The 24,182-nt window shown below is 38.6% G+C and overlaps 1 protein-coding gene across 1 annotated transcript in view; it reads left to right on the forward strand.

The window, feature by feature from the left end:
* CSTF3 (cleavage stimulation factor, 3' pre-RNA, subunit 3, 77kDa) overlaps nt 1-20,368 on the forward strand; it is an 80,926-nt gene extending 60,558 nt beyond the window's left edge. Inside the window, 14 exon segments of the mRNA NM_001267844.1 lie at nt 3,293-3,370; nt 4,158-4,320; nt 6,343-6,452; nt 7,483-7,599; nt 7,853-7,927; nt 9,822-9,965; nt 10,553-10,655; nt 13,717-13,786; nt 15,503-15,698; nt 17,891-18,044; nt 18,899-18,956; nt 18,959-18,992; nt 19,139-19,199; nt 19,650-20,368. Coding sequence (NP_001254773.1) covers nt 3,293-3,370; nt 4,158-4,320; nt 6,343-6,452; nt 7,483-7,599; nt 7,853-7,927; nt 9,822-9,965; nt 10,553-10,655; nt 13,717-13,786; nt 15,503-15,698; nt 17,891-18,044; nt 18,899-18,956; nt 18,959-18,992; nt 19,139-19,199; nt 19,650-19,852 — 1,566 coding nt within the window. The 3' untranslated portion in view covers nt 19,853-20,368.

Raw genomic sequence — 24,182 nt, forward strand, 5'->3', positions numbered from 1 at the left:
ATTTATTTTTGTCTTTTGTTTTTTTAGGGCTGCCCCTGTGGCATATGGAGATTCCCAGGATAGGGGTCTAATTGGAGCTGTAGCCGCCAGATCCAAGCCACATCTCTGACCTACACCACAGCTCAGAGCAACACTGGATCCTTAACCCACTAAGGGAGGCCAGGGATCAAACCTGTAACCTCATGGTTAATATTTGGATTTGTTTCCCCTGCGCCACAATGGGAACTCTATCTGCTTTTATTTTTAACATTATGCGGTCCTAGTTAGGAAAAGCCTTTTATTTTTACATATATTTTTTGTCTTTTTCAGGCCGCACCTGTGGCATATAGAGGTCAGGCTAGAGGTTGAATAGGAGCTATAGCCGCTGGCCTACACCAGAGCCACAGCAACACAGGATCCAAGCCGTGTCTGCCACCTACACCACAGCTCAATGGCAACACTGGATCCTTAACCCACTGAGCGAGGCCAGGGATTGAACCCTCATCTTCATGGATGCTAGTCGGGTTTGTTAACTGCTGAGCCATGATGGGAACTCCAGAAAAAGGCTTTTAGAACTAAGCTATTGCTATTCACCCAAATAAAGCTATATATCATTCTTTATTAATAGAATTTTATATGAAATAATTGACCCTTTCCAAATCATTCCCTATCTTTAGAATTTCCTGGCAGATGGAGACTTACTGCAAGCTCATAAACATAGCAGATCCTCTGTGATCTGTTTTTTAAAAAGCTTTATTGAAGTATAGTTGATTTCTGCTAGACAGTAGAGTGACTCGGTTATAATATATTTTTTTTCATATTATTTTCTATTATGGTTTATTACAGGATATTGAATATAGGTCCCTGTGCTGTACAGTAGGACCTTGTTGTTTATCCATCCCATATATAATTGCCTCTACTAATTCAAAACTCCCAATTCTTCCCTCTCATACCCCTCTTCCTCTTTGGCTGCCAAAAGTCTGTCCTCTGTATCTATGAGTCTGTTTTTATTTCATAGGTTGATTGTTGTCATATTTTAGATTCCACATATAAGTGATATCATATGGTATTTGTCTTTCTCTTTCTAACTTAGTATGATAATCTCTAGGTTCATCCATGTTGCTGTAAATGGCATTATTCTTTTTTTTTTTTTTTTTTTTTTGTCTTGTTGTTGTTGTTGTTATTGTTGCTATTTCTTGGGCCGCTCCCGCGGCATATGGAGGTTCCCAGGCTAGGGGTTGAATCGGAGCTGTAGCCACCGGCCTACGCCAGAGCCACAGCAACGCGGGATCCGAGCCGTGTCTGCAACCTACACCACAGCTCACAGCAACGCCGGATCGTTAACCCACTGAGCAAGGGCAGGGACCGAACCCGCAACCTCATGGTTCCTAGTCGGATTCGTTAACCACTGCGCCACGACGGGAACTCCGGCATTATTCTTTTTAATGGCTGAGTAATACTCCATTGTGTATACATGACATCTCTTTTTGGGGGGGTCATGACTGTGGTATGTGGAAATTTCCAGGCCAGGAATCAAACCTGTGCCACAGAAGCAGCCCAAGTCACAGCAGTGTCAGTGCTGGATCTTTAATCCATTGAGCCACCAGGGAACTCCTATCTCACATCTTTATCCATTTATCTGCCAAAGGACCTTTATGTAGCTTCTATGTCTTGGCTATTATAAATAATGCTGCTATTATCAAAGGGGTGCATGTATTCAAATTATAGTTTTGTTCAGATATATGTCCAGGAGTAGGATTGCTGGATCATATGGTAACTCTATATTTAGTTTTTTGAGGAACCTCAATACTGTTTTCCATGGTGGCTGCACTAATTTACATTCCTACCAACAATGTAATAGGGTTGCTTTTTCTCCACACCCTCTATAGCATTTATTATTTATAGACTTTTTAATGATGGCCATTCTGACCAGTGTGAAGTAGTACTTCATTATAGTTTTAATTTTCATTTCTGTAATAATTAGCAATGATGAGCATCTTTTTGTGTTTCTATTGGCCATCTCTGTATGTCTTCTTTGGAGAAATGTCTATTTAGGTCTTCTGCCCATTTTTTGATTGGTTTTTTTTTTGTTTTATTGAATTGTATGAGCTGTTTTTATATTTTGGAAATTAAGCCTTTGTTGGTCGCATCATTTGCAAGTATTTTCTTCTAATCTGTAGGCTGTCTTTTTGTTTTGTTTATGGTTTCCTTTGCTGTGTAAAAGCTTATAAGTTTGATTAGGCCAGCAGCTACATTCCCCTAGCCTGGGAACCTCCATATGCCCTGGGTGTGGCCCTAAAAAGACCAATAAAAAAAGTTTGATTAGATCCTATTTGTTTATTTTTGCTGTTATATCTATGGCCCTGTTTTTATTTTCATTTTATTTTTTTATTTTTTTGTCCTTTTAGGGCCTCACCCATGGCATATGGAGGTTCCCAGGCTAGGGGTCTTATTGGAGCTACAGCTGCCGGCCTACACCACAGCCACAGCAACGAGGGATCTGAGCCGCGTCTGTGACCTACACCACAGCTCATGGCAATGCTGGATCCTTTGACCCACTGAGCAAGGCCAGGGATCGAACCCGCAACCTTATGGTTCCTAGTCGGATTCGTTAACCACTAAGCCACGACGGGAACTCCTGCCCTGTTTTTATATTTTGGAAATTCAGCCCTTTGTTGGTCACATCATTTACAAATATTTTCTCCTAATCTGTAGGTTGTCTTTTTGTTTTGTTTATGGTTTCCTTTGCTGTGGAAAAGCTTCTGTTTGATTAGTTCCCATTTATTTTTGTTTTTATATCTATTGCCTTAAAACCTTGATATAGTTTTTGTCAGAGAATGTTTTGCCTGTATTTTCTTCTAAGATCCTCTTCCATGATCTTTTAAGCATATAATGTGAATGAGCCTCTATTTTACCAGTCAAAAAAAGAGTCTCTTTTAAACAATTCATAGTGGAGTTCCCATAGTGGCTCAGACATTAACTAACCCAACTAGCATCCATGAAGACGTGGGTTCCATCCCTGGCCTCGCTCAGTGGGTTAAGGACCTGGTGTTGCCATGACCTGTGGTGTAGGTCACAGACGTGACTCATATCCCGAGTGCTGTGGCTCTGGTGTAGGCTGGTGGCTACAGCTCCAATTCAACCCCTAGCCTGGGAACCTCCATATGCTGCCAGTGCGGCCCTAAAAGACAAAAAGACAAAATAAATAAACAATTCAAAGTAATGTAGAAAATGAATAAATTAACTATATTATGCTAACATTATATTATACTTAATTTTAAAATAATACACATTTTCTTTTGTTTTTCCTTAGGGTATCAATATTCATTTAGCTAAAAAAATGATTGAAGATCGGAGCAGAGATTACATGAATGCTAGGCGTGTAGCAAAGGTATGGAATTCCATCAGGCACTTACTTTAATGTTTATTATGAGTATGTTATTTACACAGGAGCCTTCCCTATCCGGTATTAGTCTTAATATTTTCAATCATTAGCTATCTTAACTAAAGACAGTTAATTCCATTGTCTGAGCAGATGATATATTTGAAGTGAAATACCTCTTTACAGACATTTTAAAGGACAAATAGAATAAATCAAGTTTAGAAGATAGTATTTATTTTAAAAAGAGATAGAGGTCATTGAGATTAAGTTCTGCCCAAAGTTGATCAAGTAGTTGTTATCTGTGCCCCCTGTCTGCTCATACATACCTGAATACTCTACTATCCTGTGGTCTAAAGACATAACTGTCAAGATAGAGTTTTGTCTTGTGTACATATCTTTCCATTTATTGACACTTTTAGACATTAGGGAAAATAGCCTAATACTACAAACTATTGAAATTTTAAAAGACATATTTCTCCAGAGATGGTAGTAATACTGCCACCAGATCATCAGTCATGTTGATCTGTCAATGACTCTGTCCTAGAGAGTGACTTCCTACATCACATGCAGAAGGGGCCCAGGGTGTTCTGTTTACCTAGTCATGGGAACCTGTTCTTAGATACATATCTACATATCTCTTATTTTTCTCTGTGCTATTCACTTTTAGGTTATATTAATAAAGTAGTATTTGGAAAAAATAGTCATTTGGAATAAAGTATTCCAAACTGATCAACTCCATTCCATGTATCATAGTTGTTCCTGGACTACCACTGAATTCTAAATGCTTATTGTCTAGGAGTATGAGACAGTAATGAAAGGTTTGGATCGAAATGCTCCTTCAGTACCTCCTCAGAATACCCCTCAAGAAGCTCAGCAGGTGGATATGTGGAAGAAATACATACAATGGGAAAAGAGCAACCCTCTTCGTACAGAAGATCAGACCCTTATAACTAAAAGAGGTAACAAGATTAACCCTCCTGGGACCCCAACTGTATGTATATTAGGCCGCTTGATATTAACCTATAGGTTACTGAGGTGGTTTTTTTAACCCCCAGTCATTTTTTCTCATATTCTTCAGAGTCAGTAATTTCTATAGATCTGTTTCCATGCTCACTGACCTTTGTTTTAACATACCCAATATGCAGGTGAGACCATCTAATGAATTCTTCATTGCAAATATTTTACTTTTTTAAAAAGTTCTATATATTTTTATTCTAGGAATTTCTGTACTTTCTATAGTTTCTTTTTATAGTTTTTCTTTTCCTGTTGAGATTCCATGGTCATTACCATCTTTTTCTTTACATCCTTGAACATATATATATAACAACATAAAATCCTCACCTGTTAAACTTCAACATCTGGGCCATTATGGTGTTGGTTTCTTTTCCTCTTGATTGTGGATCCCATTTTTTTGTTTTGTCACAAGCCTAGACATTTAAAATTTTTTTTGAATTTTTGCGCATTATACAGATATGTTAATGATACATAGTAAAAACTGGATTCTGTTATCCTCCAAAGAATATTGAGTTTTATTTTAGCAGGGAGTTAAATTACTGGCAAATCACCTGGACCTTGTGGAGGCTTGAGTTTACATTGTTACGGTGAATCTGTATTAGTGGCCTTTATCTCATGATAAAACTCTTAGTCCTGGGATATATAGTCATTACTCCCAAGACATGATGGAAAATTCATGGCATTCAAACCCTCTTAACTTGATGGGACTCAGGTTCCAAACTTGGTCTTTATTACGGTGAGTGGCGGATGAGATATCTATTCAGCTCCTTTGGCTTTGCTTTCTGCTTGGGTTCTTTGGTAATCTTTCCTGTGTATGTCTATCTTAGAGTCAGTTAAAGATTTATGGGCATTTATGTCCAGATTTTCAGGCTCCACCCTCTGTGGCTTTCTTTTGGGATTTTCCTCCCTTAATTCGCAGCTGCCCTTGTAACCCAGAACTACCTGTTACTTAAGCCAAACCAATATGACTTAAGCATTTAACTTGAGTTCTAGCTATTCCAGAATATACACACACAGCTGTGCACTTGAGAAGAAAAGCCATCTTAAATGTGGATCTCACCTAGTGTGATTCTTATTTTTTACGGGCTCATTCCTTTCCAGTTTCTTTTTCTTTTGGTCATTCTCTGGTGCCTTTAAATAATTGCCTTTTGTGTTTTTCAGTTTATGATTTTTATTTTCAGGAGAGTTAGTTTGATACAGACTATTCTGCCACTGTCAGAACTAAAATTTGGAACTTTAAAAAATTTCTCAGTCCTGCCTTGCTCTCTCTTACCTGGAGGCCTTTGCAAATACCATTTTCTTTGCTGACATCATTTTTGTATCTACTCCTGTCCTTCCTGCCTCTATTTACTCTCTCATCTGACCAGATTCTATCCTTTCTTCAGATTTTGCTTAGATGTCAGTTCCTTAGTGAAGCCTTTCTTGAGTCCCTAAACTAAGTCCTACTGCTATAAGTTTTAAGAATACCCTGTACTTTCTTCATCATCATATTTATTACTTTTGATAACTACTTTCTTAATATCAGTCTGCCCAACATACTGTGACTTCTTGAGTATAGGAAGTCTTATTCACTGTTGTATTCACAATGTCTATCCCATTCCTTAGCATATAGTTGTGTTCAATAAATATTAATTTAATAAGTAATGGATGGATGGGGTTTGGGTAAATGATAATGCTTGGAATCACTAAAGCTTTTTATTTCTAATTATTATTATTATTGAGGGCCATGTCTTAGCCTAAAAATTTTAGTTGTGGAGCTCCCCTGCAGTACAGTGGGTTAAGGATCCACCATTGTCACTGTAGTGTCTTGAGTCACTGCTGTGAGGCAGGTTCAATCCTTGGCCCAGGAACTTCCACATGCTGCAAGCATGGCCAAAAAAAAAAAAAAGTTGTAGTTGTGGTGCTCGTATTGATAGTTTTAGAAATAATTGTTTATTCTAATCGAATGTTGTGATGTCTTCCCCTAGTTATGTTTGCTTATGAACAGTGCCTCCTTGTGCTGGGCCATCACCCTGATATTTGGTATGAAGCTGCCCAGTATCTTGAGCAGTCAAGTAAACTGTTAGCAGAGAAGGGGGTGAGTATTCACTTGTTTTCCCCTTTGGGTCTTTTTATTATTTTGGTATAGCAATAATTGGCTGAAAGTATAACACTGAATTTTGGTAATAAAGTGTAAGTGTTGAAAATTTTAATCTTATGTCACTATGATTCTTGGTGATGCTCTTTATATGATAAGACTGTCTTAGTCAGAATTAAAAGATAGTGGCTCTTTGCAGTTCCCTTGTGGCTCAGCAGGTTAAAGATCCTGCATTGTCACTGATGTGGCTCATTACCACAGTGGTGCAGGTTCGATCCCTGTCCCAGGGAACTTCCACATGCTGCAACTGCAGCCAAAAACATACAGTGTCTCTTTTTTAATGTATTAAAGTGATGAATCACATAGAATACCGTATGGTTCTTCTTTATGTTAAAATAATGGAAGAAGAGGAGTTTCTATTGTGTCTCAGCAGGTTAAGAACTGAGTAGTATCCTTGAGGATGTGGGTTCAATCCCTAGCCTCACTCAGTGGGTTAAAGATCCAATGTTCCTGTGGTTGTGGCATAGGCCAGCAGCTCCGATTTAACCCCCAGCCTAGGAATTTCCATATGCCACAGGTGCGGCCCTAATGAAATAAAATATAAAATAAAACAAGGAAGAAATCTTCGGATTTTTTTTTTTTTTTTTTTTTTTTTTTTTTTTTGGTCTTTTTAGGGCCGCACTCGCAGCATATGGAGGTTCCCAGGCTAGGGGTCTAATCGGAGCTGTTGCCGCTGGCCTACGTCCAAGCCATAGCAACGCCAGATTGGAGCCGCGTCTGTGACCTACACCACAGCTCACGGCAACACCAGATCCTTAATCCACTGAGCAAGGCCAGGGATCAAACCACAACCTCATGGTTCCTAGTCGGATTCCTTTCTGCTGTGCCACAATGGGAACTCCCGAAATCTTTGGAGTTTTTTAAGAATTCAGAAATACGTATGTGTCCATAGGTACATACATAGGAGTGTGTGTTTTATTCTTTCAGTTATATTAAAATTTTGTAAGTGGGCTTTCTTTTTTTCTCCTAGGATATGAATAATGCCAAATTATTTAGCGATGAAGCTGCTAATATATATGAAAGAGCCATAAGCACTTTATTAAAGAAGAATATGCTTCTTTATTTTGCATATGCAGATTATGAAGAGGTGAGTTAAAATATTTAGAACTTTCTTGTAATTAAATGTTTTTACTGCAGCCGTGAATTTTTTTTCTGACTGCTTCTTTGCCAAACATACTACTTTTGGAAGACAGACAATGCAAAATGAATAGTTATTAGTCCTTAGCCCGTTATATATTTATGCTCATAGCAGGTGCCACTGTGGGTACAGCCTCTGGATTCCTCAGAGCTCAAATGTTTATGAGTATATGTTTATATCCACTTTTTCTCTATCACCTTAGAGTCGCATGAAGTATGAGAAAGTTCACAGTATATATAATAGACTTCTGGCAATTGAGGATATTGACCCCACCTTGGTGAGTAACTACAAATCTCTTTCTCACTTTTGTTGTCTACTTTAATATAAAGTTTTTTTATTTACATAAAATTCACTGTTTTTGTTGTATAGGGAGTTCTCATGAACATGAGTCATGGGACCACCTTCACAATTAAGACACAAAACACTTCAGTCATCCTACAAAAATTCCCTCATGTGACCCCTTTGTAGTCAAACCTTCCCTGTCTCCCAAGTCCTGGCAAAAAGTGATCTGTTTTCTGCTTTTTTTGGTTTAAGTGCAGCAGTATGAAATAGCCACAGTGGGGCTTTCTGTAACACCTTCCATGTGAGCATGGTTTGAATACCACATAATTGTTGTTTAACAAATATTTCTTTTTAGATAAATGGAGGCAGGGGAAACCGATATTCTTAGAAGCAATTGGACAGGGAGTCACCTGAGTTACTGCAAAAGTGCAGTGGAGCCCTTTCAATGGGAGAGGAAGGGAATAGGCCAGTGTGTTGGGGCCCTAGACCCTTCTGCCTCAAGTCAGCTACAGCTGTATTCCGTTTTTGTTTATCTTGGGATTCCATTGCTCTAATTATTTGCATTTAGTCCTCATTTTAAAATTGAAACTGATCTGTGCTATGCACTGTGCTAGATTCTAGCATTATATGACAAATAAAATAAAATTCCTTTCCTCAAGGAACTCCTATCTCATTAGCCAGCCTATCCATCTGTCAAAACTAGGCAGCATAGTATGACATCATCAAAACTGGGCATTTTAGGACCCTGCTCATAGTCATCCTGCCTATAGTCTAGAGACATTTGCTCATTGAACAGGTATTGCATACTCATCATGTGTTGGGTACTTGGTAGCTGCTAAGTATAAAATGGCTCATAAACAGTTTATTGATAAAGTTATATATATATATATATATATATATATATTTTTTTTTTTTTTTTCTTTCCTGCTTTTTAGGGCCACACACATAGCATATGGAAATTCCCAAACTGGGGGTCTAATCCAAGCTATAGATGCTGGCCTACGCCACAGCCACAGCAACACACCCCAGGATCCGAGCCGAGTCTATGACCTACACCACAGGTCACAGCAATGCCGGATCCTTAACCCACCAAGCAAGGCCAGGGATTGAATCCGTATCCTCATGGACACTAAGTCAGATTCGTCTCCGCTGCTGCACAGCGGGAACTCCTAATGTGGTCTTTAGATACTATAATAAATCAAGAAAGGAGTTCCTGCTGGCCCAGTGGATTGGGGATCAGGCGTTGCTGCCATAGTGGCGTGGGTTGCAGATACGGTTTGGATTTGATACCTGGCCCAAGAACTTGTATATGCCATGAGTGCAGCCAAAAATGAGGAGGGAAAAGAAAGAGAGAGAGAGAGAAGGAAGAAAGGAAGGAAGGAAGGAAGGAAGGAGAGAGAGAGAAAGAGAGAGAAAGAAAGAAAGAAAAAGAAAGAATTAAATATATACTGTTAAACATACTTGTATTAGATCAAACCTTGAATTTTCTGGGTGTTGACTTTCCTTAGTGGAGTGTTTTCTCATATTTTCACTTTTATTCCTTCCTTAAGATTTAATTTGCATGTTCTGGAATTAGATCATTAATGATGATTGCAAAACCTTGTGAATATACTAAAAACCATTGAATTATACATTTAAAGGGTGAATTTTGTGCTATGGGAATTATATCTCAATTTAAAAAATTAATTTGTATAAATCTTCAGTACTAGAAAAATTTTGCTTGTGGATTTAAATGGTGCAATATCTGTAATCTTACTTTTTGATTTCTTGGGTATTCATGATTGTTTTCTTATATAGCAAACATGTTAGTATAGAATAAAGTGAGCCTAAACTGGATGCTACAGGATCACATTCTGCCTAATGTGTATAAAACATACTTTTTTGCATAGGTATATATCCAATATATGAAATTTGCAAGAAGAGCAGAAGGTATCAAATCTGGAAGAATGATATTTAAAAAAGCAAGAGAAGATACCAGAACCCGCCACCATGTCTATGTTACTGCAGCACTCATGGAGTATTATTGTAGTAAGGTAGGTGCTGAAAATATAAAGGTGAAATAATTTCCTGCATTTGAGATACATTAATTAAAAGAAAGGCAGGCAACTGTTACTATTTTCCATCATTAATCTTTTTAGTTTTTTTGTTATTGTTCTTTTAGCACCACAACTGCAGCATATGGAAGTTCTCAGGCTAGGGGTCAAGTTGGAGCCACAGCCACAGCCACAGCTCATGGCAATGCCGGACCCTTAACCCACTGAGGCCAGGGATTGAACCTGTGTCCTCACGGATACTCGTCAGGCTCGTTACTGCTGAGCCACGATGGGAACTCCCTGTCGTTAATCTTTAATTGCTCCATATCATAAAGGAGGCCTAAGTGTATCTGTGTAAAATTATTACATGGAGCATCATTCATATCCTCACTGGCTGCTAATAGATACCTTTTTAAACTCCACATTTCTGAATCTAAATCCCCTTGAATAGTTTTTAGCTCTGAAATTTTTATTTAACATGATTTTAATCTCCATTTTAATTAATGTATTTTGTCATATTTAGGCATTGTAGTTTTAATTCTTTGAGAATCTTGTTTGAGGGAAATCAGTACTTTCTTTATTTCTAGGACAAGTCTGTTGCCTTTAAGATTTTTGAGCTGGGGTTAAAGAAATACGGAGACATTCCAGAGTATGTCCTGGCCTATATTGACTATCTTTCTCACCTCAATGGTAAGTAGATCCTCATCTGTAATGGTTACTCAGTATTAAACCATCAATGTCATTCTCTGTAATTGTTGCTGGGCTTTTTTCCTTCTCACATGTTTTATAATTCTGTCATTACACCAGAACCAGGCACTTAATAGGCACTCAAGAAATATTTGTGGGCCAACTATGAATTTATACTTATTGAGTAAAAAAGTTGATGCCTTTTCACTCTGAAAACTGGTCTTTAATTCAGCATCAAAGTCCCAACAGTAGTTGGATAAAGCCACAAATCTCTAGCTGCCAAAACTCAAAGATGCTCAAGTAGCAAAGTAAAATGTGTCGAGGCTACTGGGGAAGAAATTTCAGAAATATTATGTTTATGAGCTTCTTTATTTTTCTATTTTGTTATTATAATAATGGCCATCCTTTGTTGAGTTCCTACCTAATACCAGGCGTTGAGCTAAAGAAGTCATATGCATATATTTCATGTAACCACAGTCCAGAATGTGGTTGACTAAGATGATCTGGTATAAAAATTGATGTAAGAAGGAAATATAAAGTTATATGTGATGTTAAGTGAGGATAAAATCTGATGCCAGCATTATTGTCTTCTAAAATTGGTGTCTTTGTTTTCCATCCACCCGTCTATCCATCATTTATTCATTACCTTTTGGTAAGTAAGGTCTGGAAATACAAAGGTGAATAAAATTCCATTCTTACCCTCAGAGCATTCTCCTGGAGGAATCAGATGGGTAAACATAATTGCACCATCATTTGGTTCTTAAGTGTGGCCTAGTTCCTGTGGTTAGGTGTATAATCTTGTTTCAGATTTCTCATCTGCAGAATGGTCATAATAAGAGTACCTCATATAGGGTTGTTGAAAGAATTAAATGAATTTTTGCATGTGTTTGGCTTAATATGGAAAGTGGTAAGCACACAATAAATGCAAACTGTTTAAGGTGATGGTAGCAATCATGAAAAAAATGCTAAATTCCATAATAAAGCCCTGAATGAATTACTTTGAAAGCAGAGAGTATAATCTAAGTTCTAGAGTTGTGTTTTACAATTATGGTAGCCTCTGGGTGACTAAGTATTGAGCATTTGAAGCATGGGTAGGCCAAAATGAGATGTAGTGTAAGCATAAAATACATAACCAGATATTAAAGAGTTTGTAGAAAAAAAACAATAATTTTTAATATTGATTGCCTGTTGAAATGATAATTTAGATACATTGGGGTAAGTAAAATACATTAAAAATAATTTTCACTTGTTTTTATTCTTTTAAATGTGGCCAGCAGAAAATTTCAATTATTGGACAGTGTTGTTCTAGAGAGTGAGAGCAGGGAACATGAGATGGGTCTTGAAGGATAAGCAATAATTATGCAGGTAAAGATACAGGGAAATGCATTATTCCAAGCAGAGAACACAGCATGTAATATACAGTGGAAAGTTATGTGGAATGGCAAAAAGTGTTGGAAGCCAAGTTTGGAATAAAGCTAAAAGAATAAAATGCAAGATTTACGCATTTTTTAAGTACAGTATGTTAAGTTAAAGATGAAAGCCATGAATATGGTGCCATTTTCTTTGTTTGATACGTGTAATCTCTTTGTTTTACTTTGCATATATGAGATGTAATAAAACTGAACACCCACAGAGGCAATAAAAAGACAAAACTTTTTTGTCTTTTTGCCTTTTCTAGGGCCGCTCCCGCGGCATATGGAGGTTCCCCAGGCTAGGGGTCCAGTCGGAGCTGTAGCCGCCAGCCTACGCCAGGGCCACAGCGACACAGGATCTGAGCCATGTCTGCGACCTACACCACAGCTCACGGCAACGCCGGATCCTTAACCCACTGAGCAAGGCCAGGGATCGAACCTGCAACCTCATGGTTCCTAGTCAGATTCGTTAACCACTGCGCCACGACGGGAACTCCTCTGCTAGATTTTTTAAAAACAATTTTATTGAGTAATAATTTATATACCATAAGTGCACCCATTTAAGATATACAGTTCAAAGAGTGTTAGTAAATTTACCACAGGATTTCTAAATTTTAATAGATCCCTAAAAGCTTAGCAAGAAATGTCATTTTCTAACTTCTAGCTACAGAGGACCTCCTGAGACTCTTAAATTTTAATCCACTTCTTTTCCATTTACATATTTATCTACCAATCTAGATATGGTACCTATACAAGAATTTATAGTGGAGTCCCCATTGTGGCACAGCAGAAACAAATCCGACTAGGAACCCCTCTCTCAGTGGGTTAAGGATTCGGCGTTGCCATGAGCTGTGGTATAGGTCGCAGACATAGCTTAGATCTGGCGTGGCTGTGGCTGGCAGCTGTAGCTCTGATTCGACCCCTAGCTTGGGAACCTCCATATGCTCCGGTGTGGTGCTAAAAAGCAAAAAAAAAAACAAAAAACAAAAAGAATTTAAAGTAGTTAAATATAGAGTAGCCCTGATGCTGCAAAAAAAGAATGTCAAATACCTAATTTTGAGTTCGCCTTTCTTCACATTCAGTATATTTAAAAACATCAATAATCTGATGCTTACAATGTCAACAGATATATAATTTTCATTATTTAAAAAAATGAGATAACCTGATTCAGATAGCACGTTATAAATTATTTGACATTACAACTACACTGTACTATAGGAGGGCTGAATTAGAGGTGAAGAGACCTGGCCTGTATTTATGGCTCTTATTACTCAATAACAGTGAGCCAGATCCTTTTTTTTTTTTTGGCCATCCTGTGGCACATGGAGTTCCTTGGCCAGGGGGTCAGATCTGAGCCGCAGGTGCAACCTATTGCCACAGTCGTGGCAACACCAGAATCTTTAACCCACTGTATGGGGTGGTGATCGAACCTGCATCCTGGCACTGCAGAGGTGATGCTGATCCCAGTGTGCCACAGAGGGAACTCCTCACGTTATCTTTTTGAACCTCAGGTTTCCTCATCTATAAATATTGGGTGTGATAATAGTTAACCTTTCTGCATAGGGTTTTTGTGAGGATTTAAGGAGATAATGCACTGTTTAACTGTAAAACTGAATTTTAAAAAATATTTAAAATATTTTTTAACATTCTAGAGGACAATAATACCCGAGTTTTGTTTGAACGAGTTTTAACATCTGGGAGTCTTCCTCCTGAGAAGTCTGGGTAAGCCATTGCAAAAGTTGTTGGTTGTGTTCTAATGGCAGTTTTAATCCTTGAATTGTGGTCTATGGGATGAATGTTTGCTTGTTCAGTATAAGTTTCATGAAAAATTTCCCTTCTCTCTTCAAGTTTAATATGCAAATACCTGTGTGCAGTATTTTCACACCTGTTTATTAAGATTTGTTTAAAAAAAAACCTGCATACTGAGTTTCTCTTGTGGCTCAGCAGTAACTGGACCAGTATCCATGAGGACTTAGGTTCAATCCCTGGCCTCACTCAGTGGGTTAAGGATCTGGCATTGCTGTGAGCTGTGGTGTAGGTCGCAGATGCAACTCAGGTCTGGCATAGCTGGCAGCTACAGCTCTGATTTGACTCCTAGCCTGCGAACCTCTATGTGCCACAGGTGCAGCATTAAAAAAAAGACAAAAAATTTGCCATACTGATTATTTTGAGAGATGCCTTAGCAAGTGATTATTAAATATTTGAATATATCTTTCTATATATCCCTAGAAATTTATATGAACAAATTAGTGTTTTGAAATTTTTACTTCCTTACCTGAGAGCAAAGACTCTTAATGTATTGAAAGTTTGACACATAATGTCCTTGATTCATGCTTTTGACTCTGTCAGTTTTATCAAACACAGGAACAATGGTATAGTGGTACAGTGAAAGTAGTAAGACTTTGGAGTCTTGAATTCAAATTCCAGCTTAGGAATTCCTGTCGTGGTGCAGTGGTGAACGAATCCGACTAGGAACCATGAGGTTGAGGGTTCAGTCCCTGGCCTCACTCAGTGGGTTAAGGATCTGGTGTTGCCGTGAGCTGTGGTGTAGGTCACAGATGTGGCTCGGATCCCGTGTTTCTGTGGCTGTGGCGTAGGCTGGCGGCTACAGCTCCGATTTGACCCCTAGCCTGGGAACCTCCGTGTGCCTCAGGTGCAGCCTTAGAAAAGATTGCACCTGAGGCACAAAGAAAAACAAAAACAAATTCCAGCTCAGCCAATTATACCGTGGGCAGATTTCTTAACCTTACCAACCTTTACTTTTTGTTGAGTAGTAATAATGTCCACCAATATAGAGATTTTGCAGTAGTCCTACACCTAGTATATAATAGGAAATCAATGTATTACTTAAGTACAAAGGTACTTAAGGGACATTTGAGTCTCAAAAGGTTTATTTTTGGCTGTTAGAACAGTGGTGAGGCTCAGATTGTCCCCAGTGATCCATATTAATGGGGAAAAAAAAAAGAGCAGTCATGTTAAATTTTGAAATGTGTTTTTATTCATATGCGGCACCAAGAATGTATTCTACATTTTAATTCATGCCACTAAACAAAATAATACAGCCACGTCAATTCCAAAGAAATTGGAAATCTGTCTTGGTTCCTTTTTCAGTTCTTCTACCTAGAGTTTACCATCTCTAGGATAAATATCTTTCTTATTGACCAGAAAGGATAGGAAAGTATGCTAAGTAAGAGTAAAAACTAAAAAAAAGAAAAGCCTTAAATATGAAAGTATTTAGAGTGAATGGTTATATGACTATAATTTACTTTCAAATACTTAAGCAGAAACAAGATGAAGCAAATACTACTCTATTTTTCTATAGTTTGGAAATCTTTATAATAGAGATTTTTATAATTTTTAAAAAGGGGGAGGGAACTTGGGCTGTTTTATAAGCTCCAAGCCCAGAATAGTTAATTGATTATATTTATTTTCTTACAGAGAAATCTGGGCCCGATTTCTAGCTTTTGAAAGTAATATTGGTGATCTAGCTAGTATACTCAAAGTGGAGAAGAGACGGTTTACAGCATTCAAAGAAGAGTATGAAGGCAAAGAAACGGCCTTACTGGTAGACAGATACAAGTTCATGGATTTATATCCTTGCTCTGCAAGTGAACTAAAAGCTCTTGGGTATAAGGTATGTACTTGGGCTTATGAAATATTTAGTATCAGAAGCACTGAACAAAGTGCGAATCAGAATGAGAGTTAACAAACTTTTATTTTTTCCCTGAAATTGTCAGTTCTCTCTTATATCTTGAGGGAAGATGGAGGAAGTGGGGGGAGGCAAGAAAAACAAAAGAAAATCTGTGAATGTCGTTTGGGTTAGCTTTTTCTTCTAATAGTTCTTAAAACTGATGAGTATGTTTTGACAGGGGCTCTTAAGCCAAATATAATTCCTGCTACATATTTTGTAGATATAATGAAGAAGCATTATAGCTTGTTAAATCCATAAAGTTCATTGAAGGATTTGTATCTTCAGCACCGCTTCAGTGGGGCCCTTTAAGAAATTAGCTTATCTAGGAATGGAACCCCTCTGTGGACCACTGAGTCATAAGAAAACGATTCTGGTACCTGAACTCATTCAGGCCAAGAGGAAAGATTAATATTTATGCAGCCCCAGAAATAGCCCTTGCTAAGAAAATGACTGTTCAGTTGTTTCTTGATTTTTCTATGACATGTGAACAAAGACCAAGATGGAAATCCAAAAGGAAGCTATATGCACAACAGTCCTTCCCCCCGGTCTCAAACCAGAGCTCTTTTTTCTTATTGAGAAACCCTTTTTCTTACAGAAGGCAGCAGTACAGAATAAATAACACGGGTGATGGTGTGAGGTACCGGGAGACGTGAGCCAGAAGGGGGTTTGCCATTCAAAAGAGACCAAAATAATAATAATAATAATAATAATAACCACCCCCACAACAGTCCTTTTAAGCCAACCAGCATTAGGATGTTCCTCGCCATCATTCTCCATTTCCTCACTGCCCTCCTTTAGCCCAGGTCGCACTGGTCTGATGTCTGAGCCAGATTAAAATGGACTTTAGGCCTTTTCATTCATGGAAGCGCCAGTGTGCCAGCCCTGTATTCCTATCCTGAAGTAATGGGGTGAAAAGATTCTGCTTCTGGAAAAGCCAAAGACGTTTTAAGGCTCCTTTGTGGAAATGGTAGGAAAGGCTATGACTTTGCTAAAATGAAAATGGGAATTAAGGAAGTTAATTAAAATATCTTACTACTTCTAAGTAGAACTACTTAAATATTAATTTTCCATCTTTTATTTCTGTTTCTACTCTTGTTTATTTGGGAATTATTATGCTTCTGTATGCACATAAGTGATAGAGAAAAAGGACCAAATAAAATAAAATAAAGGCAATTCCCGATGGGCCTACTCATTTAGATATGCCATCAACTGCATATGAGCAAGTTTTGAGAACGTGAAATTCTCTTATGTCCCTTGATGGTTGCAAAGAGGCTCTTTTGGTTCTAGGCAGGCATACTGACACCAGTTACCTGTAGCAGAGGAAGCTCCCTGGGAGAAGGCCTCTCTAATAGGTAGCATGTTGCTCCCTTGACATCTCTCTCAGCCCTAGTAGGCACTGCTGGAATGCTTAAAAGAAAGACTGGATGGGTAAGGAAGTCAGAGAGGCCTGTGCTCTCAGCTCCTCTACTTTTTAGCCATATACCTCGGAGACAGCAGACCCTCTTTCAGTGTCCGTCTCATCTATAAAGTGGAGATGTTACTATTTGCCTCCGCAGAGAGGGAAAAAATGGCAAATATTGTCTGACAAATAGTGGCTGCTTCAACAAACACCTCTCCCCTGTAACAGTATGTTGGGAGTAACTTTTCATTTCATTAGCAAAATCCTATTAGTGTAAGTGACAAGCTTTATGTTTGCTTTTATGAAACAGCACCTCACTTAATCCAGTATCTTCACTTAAAGAATCTGCTAGATGATGTTCAATTTTAGTGGAAGGGAAAGATCAGAAAAATACCTAATAAGACTGCAGATTTTCTTCCAAATTACCCCACCTATACCTGGTCTCTATTTACCTACAAAAACTTGTATCTATCCTACAAATGTCCTACCTGTTGACACTTAGTCTAATGATTCTTATCGAGGGTTGGGGTAAGCTTATGAAATGCCAAGTCTTTAGAGCTTTTTGGCTTTCCTTGTTGAGTATTTAACCATCATGGACATTCTCACTTATCTCTCTCCATACTCTCTGTGGTTTTAACCTGGTTATTCACAGCGTATCCTCAAGATTGTAAAGCTGCACAGTTATACTCTATAAGTCCCTTTTTAGGTTTAGGATTCTTCTGTTCTGCATTTTCAGGATGTCTCCCGTGCTAAGCTAGCAGCTATAATTCCAGACCCAGTTGTAGCTCCTTCTATAGTGCCTGTTCTGAAAGATGAAGTGGATAGAAAACCAGAATACCCTAAACCAGACACTCAGCAGATGATTCCATTTCAGCCACGACATTTAGCACGTAAGCCATGACTTCAGATCCAGTACTGAGATCTCAGTTGGTTGGTTGGTTTAAATCCAGAGGTGTGGGGGGCAAAATAATGTGACCTTTCCATTGTAGGTTAATTATTAGACCAGGGTCATTATGTATGATAAGTGGTTTGGCTATAGTCTTTGAACCAAGATGAGTTCAAAATGTCTTGGAGTTCCCTGGTTGCCTAGTGGTTAAGGACTTGGTGTTGTCACTGCTGTGACTCGGGTCACTCCTGTGCGTGAGTTGACTCCCAGGCCTAGGAACTTCTGTGTGCTGTGTGCATGGCCAAAAAGAAAGAAGAAAAAAAACCAAAACACCTCATTGATCCAGACTGCAGTAATCCATTTTGGCAGTGATACTTAAGACAGTTTTCAGAAATGCTGCTACATACAGACTATCTGCACAACTGGAAACTTACTTTGGTGATGTTATTTTGTATTGTTTATACTTACTAATTGGTAGTAGCCCCTATGGATTCTTTTGGAACAAGTCCATTATGATTAAATATGTTACTATAGAACTGATTTTAATGGGATTGCTGAAAAAATGACTTGTGAGGCTGAGGCATGATCTTTGACAAAAACTGACTAGCTCAGCCCCTGGACTGTCTTACACAGAGTCACTTGTTTACTTTTTTGCTTCCCAGGGCCATGGGGTTGAGACTGCTTTCACTGTCTCACCCGCTTGAGTTTGGTCAAACATGCAAGAAAGAGCACTAAACACATTTTAAAGTGTCCAGAACAAAGCAAGATAAAGACCATATTTATGTACAAATTACTTATTTTAGTTCTTGTATGTATAGAAATTCTTCGATCACATTAGATTCCTACTTTCTCTTACAGCTCCAGGTTTACACCCTGTCCCTGGTGGAGTATTCCCAGTACCACCTGCAGCAGTTGTTTAATGAAACTTCTCCCTCCTCCTATTTGTTTCCAGGTTTGTTCACTATTTTCATGATAGATATTTGCTCTACGGGTAATTATAGTAATTGTGTGCTGTTTTTCTTGGATCGTGGGAAATGTAAAGTAGAGCTATTAACTTGTCACGTTATTGGGGATTAAATTTTCTTTGTATCAAAATAGGGTCCTTTTGTACAAGTGGATGAATTGATGGAAATTTTCCGAAGATGCAAGATACCAAATAGTAAGTGATGAGGCTCATTTTCTGAGGGAACTTCACATTGTTTTTTGGAGTGGAATTCACATTGTTGTCTCCTAGGCAGGAGAGATTATCGTTCTTTGCCACTGAAGTTTCCAGAACCACCTGGCCATCTTGCAGAAGTACACTGAAACCTAGGAGGGATTCAAACCCTCTTTGGCACAGAGAGGCTTGTTCATATTCTAATTCTACTATGAAAAATGTCATTAAAAGCTTATCTTTTCTATTCATGTGAACATGCACTATCAGATATGGCTTATGAAAATAATTTTATTAATTTAACAGCAGCTCTTTTGTCTTTTAACTATATAGTATCCCATGCTTTGCTCCTGGCAGGCTATAAATTATTACACTAAGCATAAGCTACCCAAAGTAGTAGCCAGTCCCAGTCTTCTGAATGTCCTCCAATAGTCCTTTTTTGTTCTGCTTCAACAGCAGTTGAAGAGGCTGTGAGGATCATTACTGGAGGAGCCCCCGAGCTGGCTGTGGAAGGCAATGGCCCGGTGGAAAGTAATGCAGTGCTCACCAAGGCTGTCAAAAGGCCCAACGAGGATTCAGATGAAGATGAGGAGAAGGGGGCTGTCGTCCCTCCCGTTCATGACATTTACAGAGCGAGGCAGCAGAAGCGGATTCGGTGAAGCAGGCACAGAACGTGCCTCTGAAGGAAAACTCTTTATCCAGGATTCCTTTTGCCTCTTAAGTCATATGTTTCAAAGAGACAATGCTTTGTTACAAGGTTCTTGGAAACAAAGTTGTATTGTCATTGGTGCCTCTGTCATATGGTTCTTGAGAAAAACCAACCAACCAACCTATGTGAATTTTAGGACTGGGAACAGACCTATGCTCTAAGCAAAATTAGGTTTTCAAGAATGTGAGAACAGTGCAAAATAACAACCACATTTTGTTCCCTCTTCAAGGGTGTCTTGTATGTACCACTTGAAGACTTGAGGGTTTTCAACAGTTTTATTTTAAAAACTGGATGGCTTATGATTGTAGAGCATTTTATCACATTTTCTGAAAACAGCTGTTCTTGGTTTGCTTATGTAGAGTCCTGCCTTATTGTTTGTTTTATTTATGGCAGAATGTATGAAATCGGTTTTGTAGTTTAAAATTTTAAAACAATCCTTTAAAACAATAAAAGGATCTCAAAAAAAGTCGTATCTCCTGCTGCTGCTTTCATTTAGGTTTTATTTAAAATAGCTACTTAGGTTATGCAGCCAATACCATTTAAAAAAAAAAAAGTGTCAACAGGACTTCCTGTTGTGGTTCAGTGGGTTAAGAACCTAAGTATCCATGATAATGTGGGTTTGATCCCTGGCCTTGCTCAGTGGGTTAAAGGATCCAGAGTTGCTGCAAGCTGTGGTGTAGGCTGTGTATGTGGCTCAGATCTGGTGTGGCTGTGGCGTAGGCCAGCAGCTGCAGCTCCAATACAACCCCTAGCCTGGGAACTCTGCAAGTTCACCCCTAAAAAGCAAAAATAAAAGTGTCAACAATATAAGGAAAAATTACCTTATGTTTACTGTGCACACATTTAGCTGTTGTCCTGCTGGTCTTTTCTGCTACTATTTGAAAACATAAGGGATCCATTTTCAAGAGGCAAATTAAAACATTTTAGAAATCCTCAAGTATGTGAGTGCATTTTCCCCAAATTAAATCTGAGAAAGACTGAGATATTTTATCCTTCTTTTAAAGCAACAAAAGTTTGGGAATTCCTTTAATTACTCACTGTCTTACTCTCACATAAATATATTTCAAAAGGTGCTTAGCATTCAGGAACATTTTTCTTCATCAGCTAAACAAAAATAGCATTAAAGAAAACTACAGCCAAGTAACTATAACTAAAATCTACTAACTACAGTGAGCAAAAGCTTACCATGCAAATTAAGTCAAAGAACTAAGTTTTGTTCTTTGTTAGCAACATTACCTCCTAGAGACTCATTTATAGAAAACTTGACCAAAAACTAGTTGAGCCTAAGGATTGTGATACAGAATAAAAGCTGAAAATAAGGAAGAAAAAAAGAGGGAAGAAAAGTATCAAGGCTATAAAGAGACAATCTTACCTATTGGGCACAACAATTTAGAATACGAATTCAAGTATGATTAAATATCAGCTTCAAATATTTCTATTAGACACTTACAATGGAAAAAAGGTTATCTTGATATGATTTTTGGGCCATGCCTATGGCATGTGGAAGTTCCTGGACCAGGGATCAAACCTGTGCCACAACCCCAACCCAAGCCGCTGCAGTAACACCACCAGATCCTTAACCTACTTGCCACAAGGGAACTCCTTATTTATATGTAGCAAGGTTATTCTTACTTAAGTTGATCAAAAGCTTGTCTTTCCAGTATTTTCCTAGTTGAATAGTTTCCTCAAAACAAAGTCAGCTGTCTCTAACTCAAATTTTATCTTCTCAAGTATCATTTCTAAGCAATATGGTTGTTTTTTTAAATATGGTTATTAATAAAACAATCTGAAAGGCACAAGTAGTACCATATAGCAGAGACGTTAAAATATAGAAACATGGGCATTCCCATCATGGCGCAGTGGTTAACGAATCCAACTAAGAACTATGAGGTTGGGGGTTCGATCCCTGGCCTGGCTCAGTGGATTAAGGATCCAGCATTGCCATGAGCTGTGGTGTAGGTCGCAGTCGAGGCTCGGATCCCGTGTTGCTGTGGCTCTGGTGTAGGCCAGTGGCTACAGCTCGGATTGGACCCCTAGCCTGGGAATCTCCATATGCTGCAGGAGTGGCCCTAGAAAAGGCAAAAAGACAAAAAAAAAAAAAAAACCCAAAAAACAAAAACATAAAATACAGAAATATGGAATCTTTTCTGAAGTGCTACCTTTGGGTGGTGGTTTGAAGACAACAGATGGTTATTATAATTACTCTTCCTACACATTTCTTTTTTTCTTTTTTTTTGTCTTTTGTCTTTTTGTCTGTTGTTGTTGCTATTTCTTGGGCCGCTCCCGCGGCATATGGAGGTTCCCAGGCTAGGGGTCGAATCGGAGCTGTAGCCACCGGCCTACGCCAGAGCCACAGCAACGCGGGATCCGAGCCGCGTCTGCGACCTACACCACAGCTCACGGCAACGCCGGATCGTTAACCCACTGAGCAAGGGCAGGGACCGAACCCGCGACCTCATGGTTCCTAGTCGGATTCGTTAACCACTGCGCCACGACGGGAACTCCCCTACACTTATTTCTAAGACTTTTAACATGATTATTGTCCAAATGTTTGATGATTCTCTTTGTAAACATAGTTGAGTGAGTAGCATAATGTCAGAAACCCGAACCTACTTTTGGAACTCTGTGCAGCTTCTCAGGGTATACAGAGCCAGTCCTACATATCCTAGGACTCTCATATATCTGTACTGGACCCAGAGAAATTACCAAAAAAGTACCCATATCTTTCCTCTTTACAAAAACAGTTAACATCTCCTCACAATTCTAGAACTGGATAAAATGTAAGAACTATAAACCCTTCCTAAACCCAAAATCAAAACTTTGTTTAGCCTTTAGCACTAAATTTCAAATGAGAGGTTTTATCTATCTTGCCACACACGTAAAGCAAAAGGTTATAGCTACCTAGTAAATGTAAAACTGATCACTGGAAAAAAATGAAAAAATATACCACTTTTGTCAGCATATTGGCCTTAGGCAACAATTATGAATTTATTTGGTAATAATAATCCTCTGTCGGCATTATATCTAATATGTAAAGCTAAGAGTTCATTTACATGATAGTGAAATTATAATTACCATGCTCATAAATTTTGGTTGTTACTTTTTTTTTTTTTTTAAGAGCCACACTCACAGCATATGGAGGTTCTCAGGCTGGGGGGTCTAATTGGGAGCTGCAGCTGTGGGCCTGCACCACAGCCACAGCCACAGCCACTCGGGATCCGAGCCGCATCTGCGACCCACACCACGGTCCACGGCAACGCCGGATCCTTAACCCACCGAGCGAGGCCAGGTCAAATTCCTAGTCGGATTCATTTCTGCTGTGCCACGACGGGAATTCCAGTTTTTACATTTCAACTCCCAAGGCAAACCTCATTAAAGTTGGTAGTTCTTACTTAATTATGACATTCGGCAAGTGAAGTTAGATTTTATTTCATAAAAACTTCAGAAGTCTTGAAAGGTAACTCATACCAAGTAACACAATTCAAGCACCCTATTACTGATTTAAGTAAAATCTTAAGTATTTAACAAAAGTCAGCTTACCAGGCTCTGGGAATAAAATTCCAAAAAACCAATTCAGTTTATGAAATTTTCTACCCCACCTGAGCCCGGACCAAAGTTCTGCTTTGAGCTTATAGAAGACAGTGCTTTAAAAAGCAGAGGCAGAGTTCCCGTTGTGGCTCAGTGGTTGACAAACCCGACTAGTATCCATGAGGACTAGGGTTCAATCCCTGGCCTTGCTCAGTGGGTTAAGGATCTGGCATTGCCGTGAGCTGTGGTGTAGGTCATAGATGCGGCTCAGATCTGGTGTGGCTGTGGCGTAGGGCGGCAGCTACAGTTCTGATTCTACCCCTAGCCTGGGAACCTCCACATGCCACAAGTGCGACCCTAAAGAGACAAAAAGCAGCGGCAACGAAACTGAGAAAGAAAAAAAAAGGGAGTGTTACTTTGATTATAAGGTTGTTTTTAAGTTAGAAGTTAAAACTTCAAGGTTCTCAATGTTTAGTTCAGATAAAACAAATATAAACATAGTGAAAACTATTGCTATTAATTCCAGACACACCTGATTTCTACATTAAGCATTATTCCATCAAGCCAGGCCTACAGATTAGTTCAGAAGGTAACATAAGTATGACGGAAACCCACACTAGGGGCAGTTTTAAGTAAAATTCTGCTTGTTTAGATTTCTGACACTTATTTCTAGGACTCTAGCTTTTTTCTCAGATTATCAGTGAACATTTGCTACCTTAATAGAGGTTTTTAGGCATAAAGGTTTTCCCCTC

Source organism: Sus scrofa, chromosome 2 (genome assembly GCF_000003025.6).
Source record: "Sus scrofa isolate TJ Tabasco breed Duroc chromosome 2, Sscrofa11.1, whole genome shotgun sequence".
Lineage (NCBI taxonomy): Eukaryota > Metazoa > Chordata > Mammalia > Artiodactyla > Suidae > Sus > Sus scrofa.